Source organism: Egretta garzetta, unplaced genomic scaffold (genome assembly GCF_000687185.1).
Source record: "Egretta garzetta isolate BGI_Z169 unplaced genomic scaffold, ASM68718v1 scaffold322, whole genome shotgun sequence".
Classification (NCBI taxonomy): Eukaryota; Metazoa; Chordata; class Aves; order Pelecaniformes; family Ardeidae; genus Egretta; species Egretta garzetta.
Window position 1 is genome coordinate 871,109 of NW_009259044.1, and position 20,113 is coordinate 891,221.

A 20,113-nucleotide genomic window follows, 5' to 3' on the forward strand; every position below is an offset into this window, starting at 1 on the left:
TGGCATCTACAGCTGAAGTTTGAACTTAACGAAATTAGCCAAAATACGATTGAGTATCAGCCTGAAAATAGTGTATAACAAGCTTGAAGGGCATTCAGACCTCTCCCATCAGCCTTCTGGGAACTTCCCATCTGCAAAACACTTCAAGAGAAAACTCCCATAATCTTCACAACCACATCTGAACACTGTGTGTACATATCTATATTTATTTTACTGTCCCTTTCTTCTCTTTTCCCATGGCCAAGAAACACAATCCGTGATTTCATTCTTTTAATTTCTCAGTTTTTTGTTTGCCTTCTTTTAATGGACAACACTGCCTGTTGTTTAAAAAATCATTACTTTTCGTATCCTACAATCAGGTGTTAAGGCCTGAGGAGTTCCCTGGGAGTTACTGAGTGAACACTGCTCTCAGTGAAGACAATACGAGGTGGATGTTGCACCAGTGCAAGGTCAGAATTTTAGGCTCTAAGTTGCAAACTCAGTATTAGATAGGAATGATCAGGTTGATGATGAAACTTGCCTGAGGCTCTTGCCCTACCTTCACTGTGGGCAGATGTCTTCTCCTGAGCTAGATTACAATATAATACTGTGAGTTTATAAGCCTTTTCTTGGTGGGGTACATGTAGTATGAACCTCAGAGCAGTACTTAACACATGGCATGTATGACACGATGCTAGTGTAGCTGCTGTGGTTGTGACATAGTTGATTAGCTACGGCTCTTTTAAGCATACTGAGGTAGAAATCAAAGTACAAAATTTCTAACATTTGATTCAGAGGAGTGACTCTGTTCCAGTGCCTTGTACCACATGTCTCTACTTCTTCCAGGTTTGACCACGTAAAGATACTTCCATGATTTCTTCAGCTGATGTAACATGTACGGTTGTGTTCTCTCATTTAAGATGCTGAAAACTGGGCTCAGAAAAGCTGAAGAGCACATGCAGTGAGAAAGAATTGAGTGTTGGTAGGAAAGTGGATGAAGCTTATCTTTTTCTGCTTGAATATTTATGTGTCTATGAATCATAGACCCACAGGAGCTAGTTTCATGAGTGCACTAAAGGCATTGAAAAGATTAGTATTTAGCATAGGCTGTTTTGCCATAAAATTAGTCTGTGGTCTCATTAGTGCTATCTTTCCAATCTCTTTCTTTCGACTATTACTTTAATTCCAGGTACATGAAAAAATGAAATAGAATTGGTGCTTTGCAAAGAAATACTTTAGACAGGGAAGAAGGCATTTAGTTTGCCTTGAGAACACCAGAAATTGCTAAAACTGGAGGCAGTGTTTTTCCCTTTCATTGTTTGCTTCCCAATGTACAGTTAACAAAAAAGTGTTTCTACTTATGTGTGCCTTTTCTGGCAGTGTGGGAGCCTTCCAGTGCTTGTCTGACAGGATCTGTTCATGTGTACTGACCTCCTTGTGACCAGCTTCATTCCTAGCCCTTCACATTTGCATCTCTGTGCAGTGTCCCTGCCGTTGCTGCTTTTGACAGTTTCTCTTTCATCCTGATGCATGTTCAGGAGGTTCAGTTATGGCCTAAATTTTCAAATGAAGTAATGGGTTTGAATGTGTCCATTTTTTAGCATCTGATTTTGAGTCTCAGGGAAGCTGCATGGTTTTCCGGAAGCCCTGGGCGTCTACCAACTTTGAAAATTTGCCCTCCTTGAAGTATTTCCCGTCAGGCATCACAAACCACTCTTCACTTCTCAAAATACTGGTTTCTTGTATCTCCCCCAGATTGGAACAATTTCCAGATACTGCACTGCATGTTTCCAGTATGAAAGTAATAAATTCCAGTTTAACTTCCTCACAGGAAAGGGCGAAGAGCTTGCGGTAGGCCAAATCCCTTTCAAAAGAAGAATTTTTACTTTTCTCTGTCTCTTACCATCTATGCCTCAGAGCCATTCATAGAGCCCTAGGAGGAGTTTTACTATGAGAGATGATGGCACACTTGGCAAAAGATCCCTGCTGCATCCGCTCGAGGGAGGTCAGGGCTCATCTTCCTGTCTGTAAGTGTGTTTTGGGCAGCTCTCGAATAGCCTGGTTTTGCTTTTGCTAACGTTGTCAAAACAGGAGAGCTCTGGGTTTTTCTAATCCTTTGGCTTTCATCTACTGTTAGAAAGGCTATTTGACTGAAGATTATAACCAGTTAATTTTGTTCAGACCTTAGACATCCAAATCTGTCTGTGGTGAGCAGTGTGTCATGGTAAGTTACTGTTTTGGAAGCTGACAGATATTTTGTCTTTCTCCCTGAAAAATGAAACATTCTTAAGTTTCAATTGTAGATCAGAAAAGCTCTTGGTATCACTCCATCTATATATAAGGGTACATTTCATATGGGATCCATGTGTTGGGAGTTGGAGTAATACATATCAAGCCATCTAGCTCAGAGAACCAAACCCAGCGTGACATCCTTCATGTTTGCTGGCTTCAGTTTGTTTTGTTTTCTCTGATACAGAACATTAACAAATCTCGGAAATTACTATGTTGAATTTTTTGTACTGTTCTACAAGGAAAAGAGTAGCACCGGAAAGCAGTTAACTCTCAAGAACCATTTCCTTAAGAGTTCTTTAACTGTCAAGGGCCATTTCCTCAAGAGTTAAAACAATCTTGTTGATTCTATACACTTGTGTCTGATGTTGATGACATTCCACTCACACAAGTTTTGATGAAGAGGCTGTTCATTGAGTTAATGGAGTTGCATTGATTGAAAAAAACTAATATTAAGGGGAATCAACTTGAAATTTGTTTGTTGGCTCCAAGCAGGCAGATTATTGGTCCTGCTCATCAAAAAAGTGTAATGCCCACATGTGTTTCTCTATGTTCTGAAGAAACAAGGTGATCACTAGGTAGTGAAAACAGGGAAATGTTTTTTAAGAAACCTTTTCAGTTTTATATGATTGTGTGTCCATAATAGAGACTGAGATGCTTTCTGTCCAACAGTAAAGAGATTCATTTTATTTTTCATTAATGAACAAAATTGCACCTTATAAATTTGTGGGATTGTTGCCCAGTTTTGTTAGCATGAGTAGTGGATATCGACCATCGCCTGAATATTCTAGGATAGTCCTTGTGATTCTTTATCAAGCCTTCCCTTGACTTTTAGATCAGGTCTGCTATTTGGACAGATAGAGAGATACTTCCACTATTGGACCTACCGCTTGCTCCTTGGAATACAGAGCTGTTCTAGAGAAAGGTCAGCAGCTGGCTGCTGATGTGTGTATCCAAGCTTCACCAGTTATCTCGTCTGGGACAGTACGTGGCTCCTTTTCAAAAGTGCCTTCCAATTTTACAGGGCTCTGATTTTGAGCACTTTTCATCTAGTTTTCAACAGCAAGAAGCTCCATCTAATAGCAGTGGCAAGCAACAGTGCTCGCCTCCATTGTGATCCATTGTGGATTGTCAGTGGTTTATGCACCCAGAATTAAAGACAATGTAGAAATTGAGGGCATTGTTTTTCTCACTTTGTCGTGTAAAGAGCTCTTCCTCAGAAGCATGCTGTGAGGCTTCAAGAATGCATAGGCAATGTTTTGAACAGGAAGGCATGTGTAAATTGTGTGTTTATTGTACTTAATAGGTGTTAATTAGGATTCTGTTTATAAATATGTTTTCTCACGGTTAGCTATATGCCAAGCCAAAACCTTGGCAAAATAAAAGAGATATGACACTGCGTTGAAAGGCAGCCTATTTGTAAGTGTGCCTGTGTGTTATGTGGTCTCTTGCTCCTCTTCCTTAAGGATATTTACTAAGTCCTTCTTCATAATCCCCTCATTTTGACAGCAAAATTGGTTTCGTGGTGGTTTAATTCTGCTGCTAGAAACAAGAGGCTCCTCTTTCCAGGAGCAGCAGGAAGAAATTCATTCTCAGGAGAAATAAGTGTTTCTTTTTTTTGGATGAATCCAAGGTGAATATGTAGGGAAGGAATTAGCTCCTGTTGAGTTGTTCCCTGGTGGGAAGGATATCTTTATTCATTGGGTTCTCTTTATGCTTTAGAGAGTTGGAAGCTCCTCTTGTAGGTAATAATCTGAGGCTTTGAGACAGAGGAGCCTTGCGAGCTCTCTTCTCACTGAGACCATATGAGGTCATTGGGTAGAATCATGCCGATTTTAGTAACAGTGGTGATGCAATAGCTAACCCAGAAACTAGCAGACTCTAGACTTACTGCCTGTGGGCAAAGAGCTGGCTGAATTAATTCTGGCTTCTCTTCATTTCCAGCTGCAGCACTGAGTTAAAGAACCTAAAATAGATTACTTCCCTAGAGCCGCATGTGAGTGGTCGTAGCGCTTCATACGCTGCGAGTCTGTGCTGGCACACGTGTGGGATGGAGTTACATGTAAGGTAATCACCGTCTTCAGAAAGAGTATGTCTTGTGAAAAAGTATGAAGAGCTGTGAAAGGTGGGAAGGCCCACAGCCAGACATGTTCCTGGGAGTATCCCAGGAGTTGTTTCTGGTTTTACCCTGAAGTTTAGCCAGAGCAGGCAGTGCGAGCCTGTGGCTGTGACACTGAGCAGAGGACTGCAGAGCTCCGAGCAGCGTTTTTGCTTGTCTCCCAGCAGGCTTTCAGCACGACATTTAATTCCTTTCTGTTCCTCATCTTCCCACCTATAACAGAGGGATAAAGCTTCCTTTATCTCCAAGCTCCCCAGAGCCTGTTTAGATTGCAAGTTCTTTGAGGAAGAGAAAACACCTGGCACAGTAAGGCCCCTTTCTTAAATAGATGCTATTATAATACCTGTAATCAGAAGCGTCGTTCACCTGCTGAGCAGATATCTCCTAGCTTGGGAGTTTCTGGACTGTGACCTCTCGGGACTGGTTTCTAACAGCTGTGCAGGCAAGTTTTCCTATCTTCCAGGCGTTTTTGAGAGTCTAGAATTTGGACCTTTATAAAAATTTCATTCTTATTTTGATCTTTTAATTTTATTTTCTGTCTGTTTAAATTCCTTAAGGGTTTGGTTGAACAAGCATTTCAATTAAAAAAAAAAAAGGGGGAAATTTAAATTTTAATTGAAAAATTACTTTTCAACAACTATCTCACTTTTTAAAATTTTATTTTGCTCTTGGAAATATTTCAGGCTGGGAGCTGATCCAAAGAGGACCTTTCCCCACAGACAGTTTCAACAAATCAATATTTTTCCAGTGAAAAATACCTGTCATTGGAAAATCCTAACTGGCACTTTTTGAATGCTGTAGGGAAGACTTTGCAGGCAGAGACCTGCCTTCTAAAAAAGCTGGTTGCTGAATTTACAATTAGCAATAATACAGCTCTTTTGATGGCTTCTTCTATATCAGTATAAGCTCTGAACTGCCACTCATACACAAGCAACTTCCTTTCAAGTCCTGCCATTTCTCACTTTGATATTTCTCCACAAAGCTGGCTATTTAACTATTAAAAAGTCAGTCACTGCAACTGGTTAGCTATAGGGCTGTTTAATGGGGATTTTTGTTTGGGTTTCTATTGTAGCTGAGGAGGATATAGGATCTCTTTTGAAATGAGCTATTAACATGATAAAACATCTTTGGAACATACAATGCCGAAGCTGATGGTTTAATCTTTGCTGGGGTATCTGAATACTGTATTAAATACAAGGGACTGCACTGATGACTGTTTGAGCTTTGTAGTGGTATGGCACTAGAACACAGAGCTGAAGCACAGTTACCAGATTTTTCTGTAACTGTTTCCTGAAATATGCTTTGCATTTAAAGTTCAGAATCAAACACAGGGATACTATAAAAATCCTATGTTTTCCATACCTCAAAGATGGGAAATTTCAGAAAGGTTGGTGTTGCTAAGAGAGATTTTTCCTTTATTTATCTCCCTATAAATATATATGTGTGTGCGTGTGTCTGCGTATACATGTATATATGCACAAACATATACATATATATACACACACACGTATGTGAATATTTGCACCCGTTTTATCCATAGGCTGGGCTCAGTTCTGCTGGTACAGACACACCTGTCTGAGGTTTAGCTGTGCCCATTGCTTCCTCCGGGCCACAGCTCATACCTGGGCACGTTACCTGGCTTTATCACCTTCCAATGTTCTTGTGGGCTAGGGAGAAATTCTGGTTGGCAAGCAAAATTGTACAAAAAGCTGCTTCATTTTTTTTCTGACTAATTTACATACAGCCTATGATTCAGGGACTTGAAGCTGAAGCTTAACAAATACTGGCCTTGTATAATGCACAGATATTTAGCAATGGTGCTCACCTGTGTCTAGAACAACTTCTTTAAGGATGTAGTGACTTCCATTACATATTCAGCCAGGATGTCTTTCTGACAGAAAGCAGAAGCAGAGGATTTCCTTCGGGAGCCATGGGGCAAAATTTCTGTGTTATTTAAGAGATCAGGCTGGAGAGTTTCTCATCACATTCTGTTCTGAAGGTTTGGGGTTATGTGTAAGAGAGGGGCTGAAGCCCAGAAAAGTGAAAATACATGCTATCTCCACCCTTCATCTCTGAAGCTCCCCTTCATTTTCTGTATTGGTATTCCCCAACCACGGTGTGAAAGGAGCATTGCTGACAGTGCTTTCACAAGATCGCTGTCTACAATCATCAAGGCAGAAGAGACAGTCCAGGTTGTCAGTTAATTCCTGACCTTGGCTTAACAGTAACAACATTTATAAGTCATCAATACAATTATTTGTAATGGCAAAGAAGCTGAGTCTATCATGTTCATAGACTGCATTTAACTGTGTCCTGTAGGTATATGTAGCACGTCCTACCACTGTGGCTAGAACCTCCTATGATACCTTCCACTTAGGTCTGTGATATGCTTTTAACACATCTTAACTGTTTTTGAATCCTTTTAGTCATTCATATGTGTAGTCTTAGCATAAAGAATCATCACCTTTAGATCCCAGTGAGTTAAACCAGGTGCAAGGGTGCTGTAGCTTTACAACTAGGAGAACAAGCATCGTCTCAGAGCAGTAAGTTTGGCATTTAGGGAAAAAGTTTTTCGGTTTAAACATTTTATTGCCTAGATTAGCGTTCTTTCTGTAACAGTTGTGGACAGTTAATTGATGTACTTTTTGATTTTAGTCCTCTCCAGGGAAGGTAGGGTTTTGAGAATCTGGGAGTTGCGGTGTGGAACAATTGATTTCTTAGTGAGCTCTGAAATCTCTGGCTTGTCAATTCTTCTGCCTCAGTATACCTATCTGTAAAACACTATGTGATGTTCTTATGGCTAATTGGTGCTTAAGTGCTTTCAGAGCTGTGGGTAAACCACTAATTAGTCACAGTCATTTAGTCAAAATTGCTAAAGTCTGATATTTTCCCATGTGCTCTATTAGTTCGGGGAAAATGTCTTGAAAGTTCATTGATTTAGGCTTCCCTGGTGTACTTGCTGTTGTTTGTTTGTTTGACGATGACTTTCTGTGTTGTGGTTAATACAGATGTTGTAATACAAGATGTTGCTGAACTGTGCCGTCTGCTTCTAGTTTTTGTGTATGTTCTTTTGGTTTAAATAGTGCAAAATCCTCTTTCCAGAAAGAAATGTAGAAATAAACCAGGCTGCAGATACTGCTGTGATAACTATTTTGTTTCTGTATGTTCTACATCATCACTCTTGGTATTGGGGTTTCTCTCATCTGCACCCTCTGCCATACAGATCTATTTTATATAGACATACCAACATGCATGTACGCAAAACACACATGCACCCACAGTCTCTTACATTACATTTTGAAAGAACCATGAGGTTGAAGCATGTTGACTCGACTACTTAATGAGGTGCAATAAATCTTGACAAGACCAGCTGGCACTAGAGTCAGGCTTCTCATCTTTTTACCATTACATTGAAACGTGAACAATAGTGGAAAGAAATGTAACTCTTCTTTTTCTTTTTTTTGGTACTCAGATCTGTAGCACTGTATTGAAATCATCCACTTTCATGGAATGCAAAGCACGGTGGATGCTGTGGAAAATGTTAACGCTGTAAAGGCTCCTTTTCCTGGTTCTTTTTCTCAAATTCTGAAAATGTTATTGATCTGACAGATCACGCAAGTGTGGTTAGCATTAATATCCCTGCAACACACATTGGCTGAGCAGAGCAGCAATGTTGAGTAATGATAGCCAGAATGTGTTTCAAGTCTGGTAGCGAGATGTGCTTTACCTCTTGCTGCTCTTGCCCTCATATCTCACTTTTCACTTTCTCTAGCACATTGGTCTCTAGCAGCTACTTCCCACCACCAAACCTTTACTAACTTTGCCCCTGCCTGTCACCAAGCTCCTCCTCTGCTGCCTGGCATACCGTGGAATCCTTTCATCTTTCTCATTTCACCTTCAGATCTTCTTCTCCCAAGGGGCATTGCTGGCTGATTATAGCTACCACCAGATCCAGCAGGGCAGACTGCATTTCATCATCCTTAGTTACCTGAGCATCTTTTTAAAAAATAGAAGTAATTAAGCAGCTCAGCCATCTAAGCATGTGGCATGGTTCCAAAGCACCCATCTTGGCATCCCATACAGGATTCTTTTTTAATGGACCATATTTCTTCTTGTGAAAAGAAACCTATTTAAATAACATACTTCTTGCTTTGGGTGGGTTTTGTCTTGACAACGGCATCCACCAATCTCTTTTACGTTCTCAGCCCCACCACTTAATGCCAATCTATCTTTAAAAAATAATTGCTCCCAAACAACTATATTGGGATGCACCTGAGAAAGGCTGCCTGAGCTTTGCAGTATATCCTGTAATGATAGCTGACATTCCAAAAGTAATAACTGCACCTCGTTGCTTTGTGATTACAGCATTTGATGTGTGCTGGGCTCTGGTGCCTGGTGGAAGGAGATACATCCTGTAAAACAAAGTTGGACCCCCCTCTGGATGGCACAGAATGTGGCGCAGACAAGGTAATCAAAATGCTCAGTAGCAGTCATTTTGTTTTTTCCAGCATTGTCTGTGGAATAATTCTTCCAAGACGTTCAGTATTTACTATAAACTCGTATTTTTTAGTGGTTTTGTTACAGAAACTGCTCAATTAACAGCTGGATCGGGTTAAGTCTTTCTGATTTTATGTTACGTGTGTTTCGGTAGCCTCTGGAGACCTCGGTAGTCAAGTTCTTTTGGTCTAGGCGTTCTACAAACACTGCAGGGAAACCCCCCACCTCACTGCTAAGTGCACAGAGTACCCTGCGAGTCCTGTTAGGCAGTAGCTCCCTCCCATCACTTCTGTTCATTGCTGCTGGTGGTGTTTCATGAGTGAGGTGTTGTTTCAGTGTAGCTAAGGTAGTAGTGTTCCTACCTGTATTTGAGGTAGGAAGTGTGGGGAACATTTAGGCTGACATCTGGGGAGTGGAGGAAGACAGGGAAAGAAAGAGAGGCAACTTACCAACTCTATAGTTTCTAAAAGTAGCTCAAAATATGTTGAGCTCAAATCCAGTGATGTTCAGTTATTTTTGAAGTATCATTTGCTGTACTGTATGTACATACTCAGATGCCTAAGGCATATATGGACTTTCCAGAATCCAGGTTGATGTAGAAAATTGTTACAAGAAACACAAAATAAACTCTCAGATGAGTGGATCTCCCTCCAGTGAAGATCACCGTTCCAGTAAACTGGCTTCAGTGCCATAAGGGTGGCAGTTACTGAGGCTCAGCTGCTGCCTCCCAGCTTGACCTACTGTGCTAACAGAAGTTGAGTTAAATCAATGTGTTTGACCTCTGAGATGGGCTGTGCTAGGTGGTATGTGGTTCGTAAATGTGCGTGGTTGATTCTCCCAGTGCGGCTGACAACTTGTTAGGCTACAAAAGAACTTGACTGGTTTGGAAACTGCCAGCCCCCTACCTATTGGTTTAGGATTCTAACATTTTTTGTATATGTTGTATGATTGGGGAGGTAAGAAAGGGTAAAATTAAAAAGTTTGTAGCTAAAATCAAAGATCAGGGGCCTTTTCTTCACTTGCAAATAAAGATAAACAGTGACAAGAAAAGCTGGGTCCTGGAAAGCACAACAAGGAAACTGAAACAAAAGATTTTTAGATATATATTTTTCTAACTACAGGAGTCTGGTGATTCTTTCGTAAGACTGCTTAGCAATGCTTACTGTATCATATCCTGGACAGAGCTGGAGAATCAGCCAAGTTTGCTGCTTGGTCAGGAGCCAGCGCACCCTATTAGAATCAAAGGTTGTTTGGGGCTTTAGCCAAGTTAGGTCCAAAATACCTCAATTATTTTGTGCATACTGGGAATACTGCTGATGAAGACATTGCTTTGGGGTATAATTTCTTGGACTCAGTTTCTATGAGAAGTGTGGCTTTAAGTCTTAGCACTTAGATAATTATCTGCTTTATAAAGCAAGGGGCTCAATTCTGTGATTATTTTCTTTAATGAAAGAACTCCCTTCAGGAGTTCATTGAGGGTGACACTTAAATTTCTATGTTTCACCTCCCCCGCTTTCTCCTCCTCCCACCTCCATCTCACTGAAGCCTTGAATCTCTAGAAACTTAAACGTGGGCTTGTTGTAATCTCTCAGACATCCTTTTAAGTCCACCTGTGCAGGAAGGTTTGCAAGATCAGGGCTTTTTTTCCAGCCTGTGCTAACACAATTGCATTTCAGTGGTGCCGAGCTGGGGAGTGTGTCAGTAAAACTCCCATCCCTGAGCATGTTGATGGAGACTGGAGCATGTGGAGTCAGTGGAGCATGTGCAGCCGGACCTGTGGCACAGGAGTGCGATTCAGACAGCGGAAATGCGACAATCCCCCGTAAGTCTTCACATCATGCTGATTTCTTTTTGCATGTAGCACTAGACAATTCTTGCTGCAAGAGAACAGGGAAGAAATGGGCAGCAGAGCTGTGCAGAGGACATGAGAGATTTGTTGTTCACAAGCAGCAAGGACCAGGTCAAAATACTGGAGTGTCTCGGAGTGAAGCAGGTTCTGTGGAAGTGGCTTGAAAGGGTTACCATTGGAAGTAGCTCTTTGCAATGATTCAAACATAGATACAATCAAATTAAAAATGTGCAGTTTGGCAGAAAAAATGAGGCTGTGTTTCCTCTCCAGCACTGCAGTGAATGAGGAGGGGTTCATCTGGATCTACAGACCAAACTGAGCCAATATGTCTTAAGAGATCAGTTTTGCAGGGAGTGCTGGCTCTGGGCTTGGGAAGCAATAGGGTGGCTGACAGTGATCATAGTGTCATATAGCTGTGTTGGTAAAGCACCTTGAGCTATTTTGTACATCAGGATGTGGTGCATGTGAAAAGGAAAGTTTTCCCACACACAGGGTGCAGTGGGTGCTGTTTAGCTCCTGCACAATGACTACAAATAAGCCTATGCTCTCTGCTTGGGCTTGGATTTTTTTCTGATTCTGTTGTTATCTCCCATGCGCTATCCTTCATCCCTCAGGTCAATTGAGGCACACCTGGAAGTCTTTTCTTCTTATGGGTGGCCTGAACAGGTTACCATGGTGGCCATTTAACCAACCACCCCTGTTTGTGTGCATTATAACTTCTGAGATGAGTGAGGGTGCTCACAATCTTGAGAGCAGCCCTCCAAGTTGTGTATCTCTAACTTTATTCATATTTTAAGGTTTTCTCCACAGACAAAGCACAGGAAATTTTTGTTTTTAAATAGGGGTTGAAATTCTGGCTAGCAGCGTAGTCACTTTGAAGACATGCCTAGATGATGGATAGGCACACACTCGCTGCTTTTGAGCTGTTTTCATGTGAAAGGGATATTTTTGTTTATTCCTCTCCTTAAATAATGCTGAACTGCAATTGCATGTCTATAATGTCCAGGCTTGATTTTTGCCAGCTCATTTTCCTGAACAAGGGACTGAGGTGGTTTCTTTGCTGTCAGCTACAAAAAGTCTCTTTAACCACAGTGCTGACCAAACTTAAATCCATTCATCATTGTTCCTTAAATTACAGGAAATGCTCCCTCCAAGATTGCACACTGATTTTAAAATTCTCTTGCTCATATACATTCTTGGCTGGGGATACACACGTGATCTTCTTTTGCTTCAAATTCCTGGCGTCAGCCCACTTCTGCAGCTGGTTTATTCACTGTCCAAAAATATTGGCTAAGGGATTTATCTTTTATTTTATATATATTTGGTCTTGGGATTTTTTTTTTAACTGGAATCTCTACTCCTGCCAGCTGACTTTTGAGCCTGTGGGACTATCAGTATTTTTAAACCAGTTGCTTCGCTGTTTGATTTGGTTTTTCCTCTCTGTAATTTCTGTGAGTATTTGCATGCATTGCCTCCAAATGGTTGTAAGGCAGTGTGTTGTAAGCCAGTTCACATGTGCAGATTTTTGAGTTGTACTGCCTTGTGTTCTTGTCTAGGCTATGGACTGTTGTTGTACAGGGGGATTGAAGGAAAAAACACTGACTTAAACAGAACATCAGAATGAGATCTCCACCCCTTCTCCAGTCCCCTTTTGCCATGTAAAAGGGTCATAGTAGTACAAACAGGCTTTGATTTCTTCGGTTCTATTAGTGGGTGGATTCTCTTGGCATAAATATAGTGGAAGATGACCCTAAAGCTGTCTTGCACAGTCACTGTTTCAGGCATGTGTCAGGGTGGGCTCGAGTTATACTGTTTATTGGAAATCCCAGGCAGTGCTAGAGCCCATATTATACAGGGCTTGGGACCTGGGATTACAGGGATCTTTCCCTTCAGATTCTTTTGCAGAATCTGATAGAGATGATGCCCAAAGTCTTGGCCTCAGCATTTGGAAGGACGAAGCCACAAAAACGGAGTGAAGCAGGGAAAGAAAGGTATATGAACAAGTGCTAGGTAACCGTTTGTGGGAGACCAGAGTGAGTGTCATTGTTTTTCTTCACCTTGCATGATGAAAAACCCTCATTATCCTGTTTAAAAGTGCCAGGAGGCCTGCAATACTGAAATACTATTACAGAGGTCAGTTAAGTAAAAAGATTACTGTCAGTAATTTTGCACACCCTACCCAAACGGTAACAGAGCAGAAAAAAATAAGCAGAGCTTGTCTTGTCTATTCCTCTGACGGCCTGTCCATGTCTGTTTATCTGCTTGTTCAAAAAAGAAAGCAGCAACGTACTACCAAATAAAGTATGATGCTGTTGGACAGAGGGGAGCTGAAATGGGAAGGTCTTGTTGAATATATTATTTTTTGCTGGATTACTGGAAATAGAAACATCCCCCAGATCTGTAGGATGCTCTGTTTTGTGGCTGATGAGATGAGTGCATCCAACTCTTTAATTTTGGGAGAAATTACATCAGGAGGAGGCAGTTAATTTTACTCCTCAATTAGAAAGGGCAGATGGGTCAGGCTGCTGAAGGGACGAGCAGAGTGCAAGCCAAAAGGCATTGCGTTCCTGCCGCTCCCACTGACTGGGAGGGGTGGATGCTCAGGAAGTCCCTCTCTCCTAAAGGATTGGGCTATTACTTTAGTATTGCCAGTGACCATTACTACCAACAGTGAGAGCTGCTTGCTTCCAGTCTGCATTGGCAAACTCATAGAAAGTCCCTCACAAGTTGATGACATCTTAAGGTTAAAGCCAAAGCAATGGCTGATGAGCACAGTAAATTGTAGTCCTGCTTTCTTCTCCTGTTCCATGTCCATCAGCTTGATACCCTGCTCTTGAGAGAGCACTCTGTTACTCTTTGCATATTCTGACTGCTTTCTTCTTTTGTTTTTGTTTTGTTTTTCTTCTCCTGTGCATGTACACACAAACATGCATGGAGTCACTTACGTTCAATGGCTACATCTCTTTTGCTGTAGCCAAAGAGATGGTGCTGAAACCAAAGTTTGTGTACCTGATGTCTTTATGTGAGCGCAGGGTTCATGTGGGAGGAAGCCTGCCCATCATGCTTCTGCTCATCTGGACTGAGTGTCTGTCTCGTCCAGTCTAAGACATCAGACACAACCCTCCCAGAAGATTTCTGCAGCAGTCTCAGCCCATCTGCTGCCTTGCACATGTCCGTGGCAGAAACGAGGTGTTAGCAGTGCAAGAAGGAGTTTGTTCAGGCTGTTCTTCTGGTGACTCTCTGTGGTGTTACAGTGTCATTGGAGATCAGAATTTCCATTAAAAAAAAAACCAAAACACTGTTTCTGGGATTAATGGAGCCACTGTAAAATTTGATCTAGGCTGAAATTTGGCATAAAGTTCTTCTATGCAGAATCAAATGTTTCTGTCTCACCAAATGCTGGATTCATCAAGTCCAGCACAGGTAGGAAATCAAAGACTCAGTCCTATAGACAACATGTAAATGAACAGGGCAACTCTTGCTAGGACCACTGACACGAATAAATGATACATAGTGAGGGCCTTGGTTTCTAATTAGCTGAGTGATATACCCTGATGTTCATTGCTCTTCTGGGAGAGGGGGGAATAAGCTTTTGGAATGAACTGCCATACCTCTGAAAACTGGAATTTGGCTGGAGTTGCTTTTTATAGCCATCTGTTAAAGAAAAGAAAGAACATGACTTTATCCATCTTTGCTGATTAGAGCTGGGGAGATAGGTATGTGACAAATTCAAGAGAGTATCAGCAAGTAGTTAAAGAAATTATCTGTTAGGATGGCTAAGTCTTTTGCTTACTTGGGGTTTTTGTTTGTGTTTTGTTTTGTTTTCCCAAGAAAATATAGGCTATTGTTGAGAGTTTGAGGAGTTCTTCTCTGGGGAATCATAAATAAGAATAAATAGATTTTGCAGGTGCTTAATCCTGATGTTGGATTAGTGGCCTTTCCTGCATGTTTAAAAAACAAGTGTGTGAAATGGCATGGTTTTCATGGATGGAGATTATCTGCTGCACAGATTCGTTTCTGGACACCCTACAGGTGTATAGTACAGGTTATAGCTACTTCTATGTTATTTTCATTTAAAACTGCTGAAGACAGAACCTTAGAGGACATGTGCTGAAGAGACGTTTGCTGTGTCCCCATTGTTAAGAGTGTTTGAGGCAAGGGGCAAAGCAATGGTGGGAAGAGAAAGGTGAAGCATTCCGGGTTGCCTGCCTCTGCCTTGGGTAAGTGGTGTGATCCTGGGCACAGGCAACATCACCATGGTGCCTCTAGGTTACTCATTGAGAATATAAATACTTAACTTGGTATTTGTGGTGGGACCACAAATTATCTTCTGAACTGCCTGACTGTGCAAATATAAATAATACTTAGACTTTAGGTGTCACGCTCAGTGCACCCTCCAAAACGTAACACACCTAATTTGTGTCCCAAGTCACAGGAAGAGTTAAGTCACAGAGCTCAGGCCTGATGTCACGGCAGAACTCCAGGTTTGGGAGTGCCTTACTTCAAGCCCTGCTCTGAAACTGCTGGTACACACACACATTCTCTCCACTCTTTCTCAGTCATTTGCCTGCTCCATCTGAAAATAGGTTACGGCAGGAATGAATTGCTGTTGAAGTCAAAGAAGAAATTTAGGTCAGCAGTGCAAAATTAGTCACATGCCTTGGTTCATGACCAGAATACAAACAGTTAAACACTCTATATCTTCTAAGAAGGCTGCTTAGTGCTCACAGGTGAATAGCATTTTGGATTACCTCTTTTCTGAGGTGTGCAAGAGGAAGAATCCTTCCTGCTATTTCAAGAGTTGCCTTGGGCAGGAAAAAATAGGCCAAGGTGTGCCTGTGAGAAGCTGTGCTGTTCCTGCTGCCCCTGGTTTATCTTTCCCATGATAGCCCGGGGCCAGGCGGGAAGAACTGCCGGGGAGCCAGCGTGGAGCACACTGTGTGTGAGAACTTACCCTGCCCTAAAGGTGTGCCAAGCTTCAGGGACCAACAGTGCCAGGCCCATGACAGATACACCAACAAGAAGAAAAGCCTCCTGACAGCTGTCATCGTTGATGGTAAGCTTTTTCATCTTCCTCTGTAATTCCTTGCTGTTCTTTCACTGCGACTTCTCAACCTGTCTTGACTTCATCTGCAAAATTCTCATGTGTTGGTGAGAAGGCTACAGTATATTTCCCTTAGCTACAGCTGAAAGACTAATTACAATTAGTTGTTCTTGGTGCTGCCTGGCTGTTCTTTCAGCCTTCTTAACAGAAGATACAGCGCTGTCAGTTCTTTGCTCATCTTTTTGTAACGCTGGGGGAGCGGTGCCTTAACTTGATTCCCAGTCTGAACAGGCAGGTATTTGGGAATGGGAGTTTAAACATTAGAAAGTTCATATTAATTTGGAACTGAAAAAAGATTCCCTGGGACATTTTTGATGTGCGTCAGTTCTGGACATTTCAGCATGATTGCCTATCCTACTTACACTCCTTTAGTGCTTCCTTTGCTGGATCTTGCTGTTCATCTGCTGTTCAACCAGATGTTGCGGGTTCCTTTCTGTGGGAGCAAACATCTCTCACTGCACTCTGCTGAAGAAACAGACAAGGCTAGTTTCATTTAGTCAGCTTAAAGATGTGCTTGAACAGAGGAGGGTGGTGGTGTTGGAACCGACACCAGAAGACCAGACATTGAATAAGCCCTTTCCTGTGCTAAGCAGCACTGACAAATTAGGTCTGACGCCAGGACAAGCATACAGACAGCATTTCAGTTCCCACAGCAGACCCTCCAAGAGCACAATTCCTTCAGATGCCCCAGGAGACAGGCTGATTTTGCTTGTTGTTCCTCTCTGCCCCTCATCCCCAATAGTTTTGCTGGGTGAATGCACAATGCAGAGCTTCTTCCCTGACTAATTTCAGTCACAGAAAACTCTCCCAGTTTTTTCCAGGGGTGAGCTGTTTCACTCCTTTCTCCACATCCAGTCAGGAACTATGGGTTGCTGAGGGTCCTGTAAATAGGAGAGAAAAGGAAAAAAAAAAGAACCAGTTGATTCAGTGATCTTCTCTGATCAGTGCCAGAATTAGTAGCATATTGCAGTAGGAACTTCATTCAGCCACAGAAAGGGAATATGCCATTTTTTGGCCACCTGAAGATGGAACAAGTTATTTCTAAAAGGTAATAGCGAACATTGTTCCTGCTATCTAGCAAAGCCTCACTCACCTGAGCCATGTTGCCCCACTTTCCATGAATGCAAATTAGAAACCTCTCCTGCCCTGTTGCAGGTCTCGCAGCTGCAGAAAGAGACTGTCCAGAGGCGGTCAGACTAGCGGTTTCCTGCACAAGCTGCTCTTTCAACAGCTTTCCCAGTTCCTCTGTTCACTCTGGAAGTGAAATCAAAATCCAGCCTCTGCGAATTTGCTTTGCATCAGACACAAAGCAGGGAGTTTGAACATCCACAGGATATGCCTGTAGTTCCTCTGTCAAGCAAGACGGATGGACAGAGGGCGGCTCAGCTTCACGTCTCAGTGTAACTGTTTCTTGAAGCATGTTAAAGCACCCATGCGATGTTCTTCAGTACCTTTTTTCAGCATATTGAAGCACCACACTCAGAAGCATTTAAATAGACACAGATCCAAACCAACCTTGAGCTAATCTCCACTGCGCTTGAACTCTGCTTATATGTACTTGTGAGGTGGGAGCTGATTGCAGGTTTTTGATTGCATTGGAGACTTAGAAAAGGCCTGTGCCACTTAGCTTGATCTATTGGCAAACCTTCTCTCTTATGTCTGATGAGTGGAGATACTTGACTATGCAGAACAAAACACGTTTCCATTCAAACATCTATAGGTTCTTCCTTGGATGAAGCCTGTGAGTAGCAGAGTCAGCTCCAAAGGAAAACCATTACATTGCCTAAATATCTGTTACTTAAACATATGGCAAATGCAGTCAGCAAACCCTGACATCTGCTGTATACTGCCAGTTAATAATACAAATCTCGGAAAAAGCTTTTTTACTTAACTCCTTCTTTAGCTAAACACAATAGTAGCTCTCCAAAGTGAGGTCTAAGTATGTAATATAATGATTGTCATTAGCATGCATGAAAACCACAACTTTTCTCTACTGATGTGTATCAAATTAATTTGTGGGTTCTTTCTCTAGATATTCTAGCAGCATAGTTTGCTGACAGAAATGTTTGTAGGACTACAAATATCGATTTAAGGAAATAGTAGGTATATGTATGAAAGAATGCTTTAAATTTATGTATACAAGTGTTCTTACCAGCAAACTGATGCAAGAAGTCAGTCTATCAAGAGTAGAAATGGACTGGAGAACTTGTTCTTCTTAAATCACTGGCTGTAGCCTGAATTTTGTCTGAGACACTCACACAGTGACTTGGTCATTCATATCAGGCTGATGAATGTTCCCTGTAACAAACATCTTCCATTCACAAACACATACCTAGAAGTGTACTGACTAAATGGTTTTCTGTGTCTTAGAAGACCAATGTCATCAACTTAACCCTGCAACTATTGATATTTTAAAGTGGGGAAATGACAGGCCTAAATTGAAAGGCTCATATTCCTTCAAAGATGAGAATATCAACAGATACCTTTCCAAACCCATTCATGTAGCGATTGCATCGCAGTTGCCTCAAACACTTGTTTGTGCTGTTCCTAAAGGCAGTTGCTTTTGTATTTCTTTTTCCAGATAAGCCATGTGAGCTCTTCTGCTCTCCACTGGGGAAGGATTCCCCTGTGCTGGTGACAGACAGAGTCCTCGACGGTACTCCATGTGGTCCTTACGAGACCGACCTCTGTGTACATGGCAAGTGCCAGGTGGAGTAAATTTCTCTTGTTTTATTTCTCGTGTTATTTCTAGTCTGGGGCAGCTGTGCACAACCTAGAAGAACAGGCATCCATGTGGGTGGCTGGGAGGCTGTCTCTGAGGTGAGAGGGCAACCCTATTTTATAAGACCCATTGCAAGCGCTCCACAGCTCTGTGCCTTGGTCTGAGAATTATGATAAATGCCCGAGGTATGAGATTATTACTGAACAGTTGGGAATGTTCAATGGTCACATTTGCTTGTGTGTAGTCATCAAATGGCTTGGGTGGGAAGGGACTTCTGTGAGGGGAGCAGATGGGAGTGGAAATCTTGCTTGCTTAACTGCTCCATTTTGGCTATTAGAGGAATCACTGAAAAAGCACCAATGCTCCAAACTGGATTACAAATTGTCATTAGCCTGTTGCAAGTGTTACATTGCCAGCATCATGATGCTTTTCTACCTGCCTAGAAATATCGAGGAAGCTTTTCAATACCAGTTGCTCTTTGGCGCCTGCAGCTGCATGAGCCAGTAGCTTCCCCTGTGTGATTTTTGTTGACTGTATTACTGTATAATGTCAAGGTGAGTTACTGTAGGGGCCCATCAAAACTGTTTGAAAGGCCTGTTTCCCTTGCAGTAAGAAAAAGGTTCCCTTCCTCCTACAAACTAGGTTTTAAGCTCCACGCAATAGAGAATATAGGTTGAAAGGAGCAGATCCTGCAGCCCTGAGTACGGCCCAAGCCAGTTTTCTTTTGCCTCTCATCTGCATTGTCTTGCTTGGGTCACACAAAGAGAAAACCAGAGAGAATGTAGGGTACGATTCCTCCTGCTGTACTGCAGTGGGACAATCGGCGTCCCCTTGGTTGTCCCTGGATGGACCAGCCAAACCCTGAACTTCCTTGTTTCCTTCTGACTCTGGTCAGACAAATCAAGAATGGAAACGAAGAGGACTCCATTCAGGAGCCTTCAGATTTGATTCCCTTTTCCTGGAGTGGAAGTGTGATGGCCTAGCACCACTGCAATGATGATTATTTCTCTCTAGCCAAACTACATATGGAACCAAAATTAGGTGTGGGAGATCTTTGTAATACAGCTCTTCGTGGTTTGCTAGGCACTGAGACAGTTCCTAATGCAGCGCACTGAATGCTTAGGGAGGCCTTAGAGCTCTTAGAGCTGGTATTTCGGATTCCTTGAAAATTTAGTGGAGCTGTGTAAACCCATGCTAACTGGAGATTTAAGGTTTGGACAAGGGAAGAGAGAGAAGAAAATGTTTATTTAAAGATCATAAATTACAGGAAGTCATTTGGAATGGATGCTTCTAGCAATGTGTTGCAGTTGGATTCAAGTCATTTGTCACGGACACTATGACAGGACAGGCACTTAGTGTTTTTTCTCTCTCCTAATCATGTAGCATGTTTTCAAAGTTTGCTGCACACACGTTAGGGATGTGAAAGACAGTTGAGTTGGCTACTGCAAGCTTGCCAGTGCTGGATTCTTCCTGGCAGTTCTTCCTCTAAGTTTATCCTCATTTAGATTTGTATCCTATGCTAGGAGTTCCTCTTTTCAGTGTTAACCAGCCTGT

The 20,113-nt window shown here is 42.0% G+C and overlaps 1 protein-coding gene across 1 annotated transcript in view; it reads left to right on the top strand.

Moving 5' to 3' along the window:
• The window catches only part of ADAMTS17 (ADAM metallopeptidase with thrombospondin type 1 motif 17), a 183,698-nt gene that overhangs the window by 93,494 nt on the left and 70,091 nt on the right, over positions 1-20,113 (top strand). Inside the window, exons 11-14 of the mRNA XM_035890595.1 lie at positions 8,753-8,854; positions 10,561-10,706; positions 15,623-15,789; positions 18,419-18,546. Coding sequence (XP_035746488.1) covers positions 8,753-8,854; positions 10,561-10,706; positions 15,623-15,789; positions 18,419-18,546 — 543 coding nt within the window. The remainder of the gene's footprint in view (positions 1-8,752; positions 8,855-10,560; positions 10,707-15,622; positions 15,790-18,418; positions 18,547-20,113) is intronic.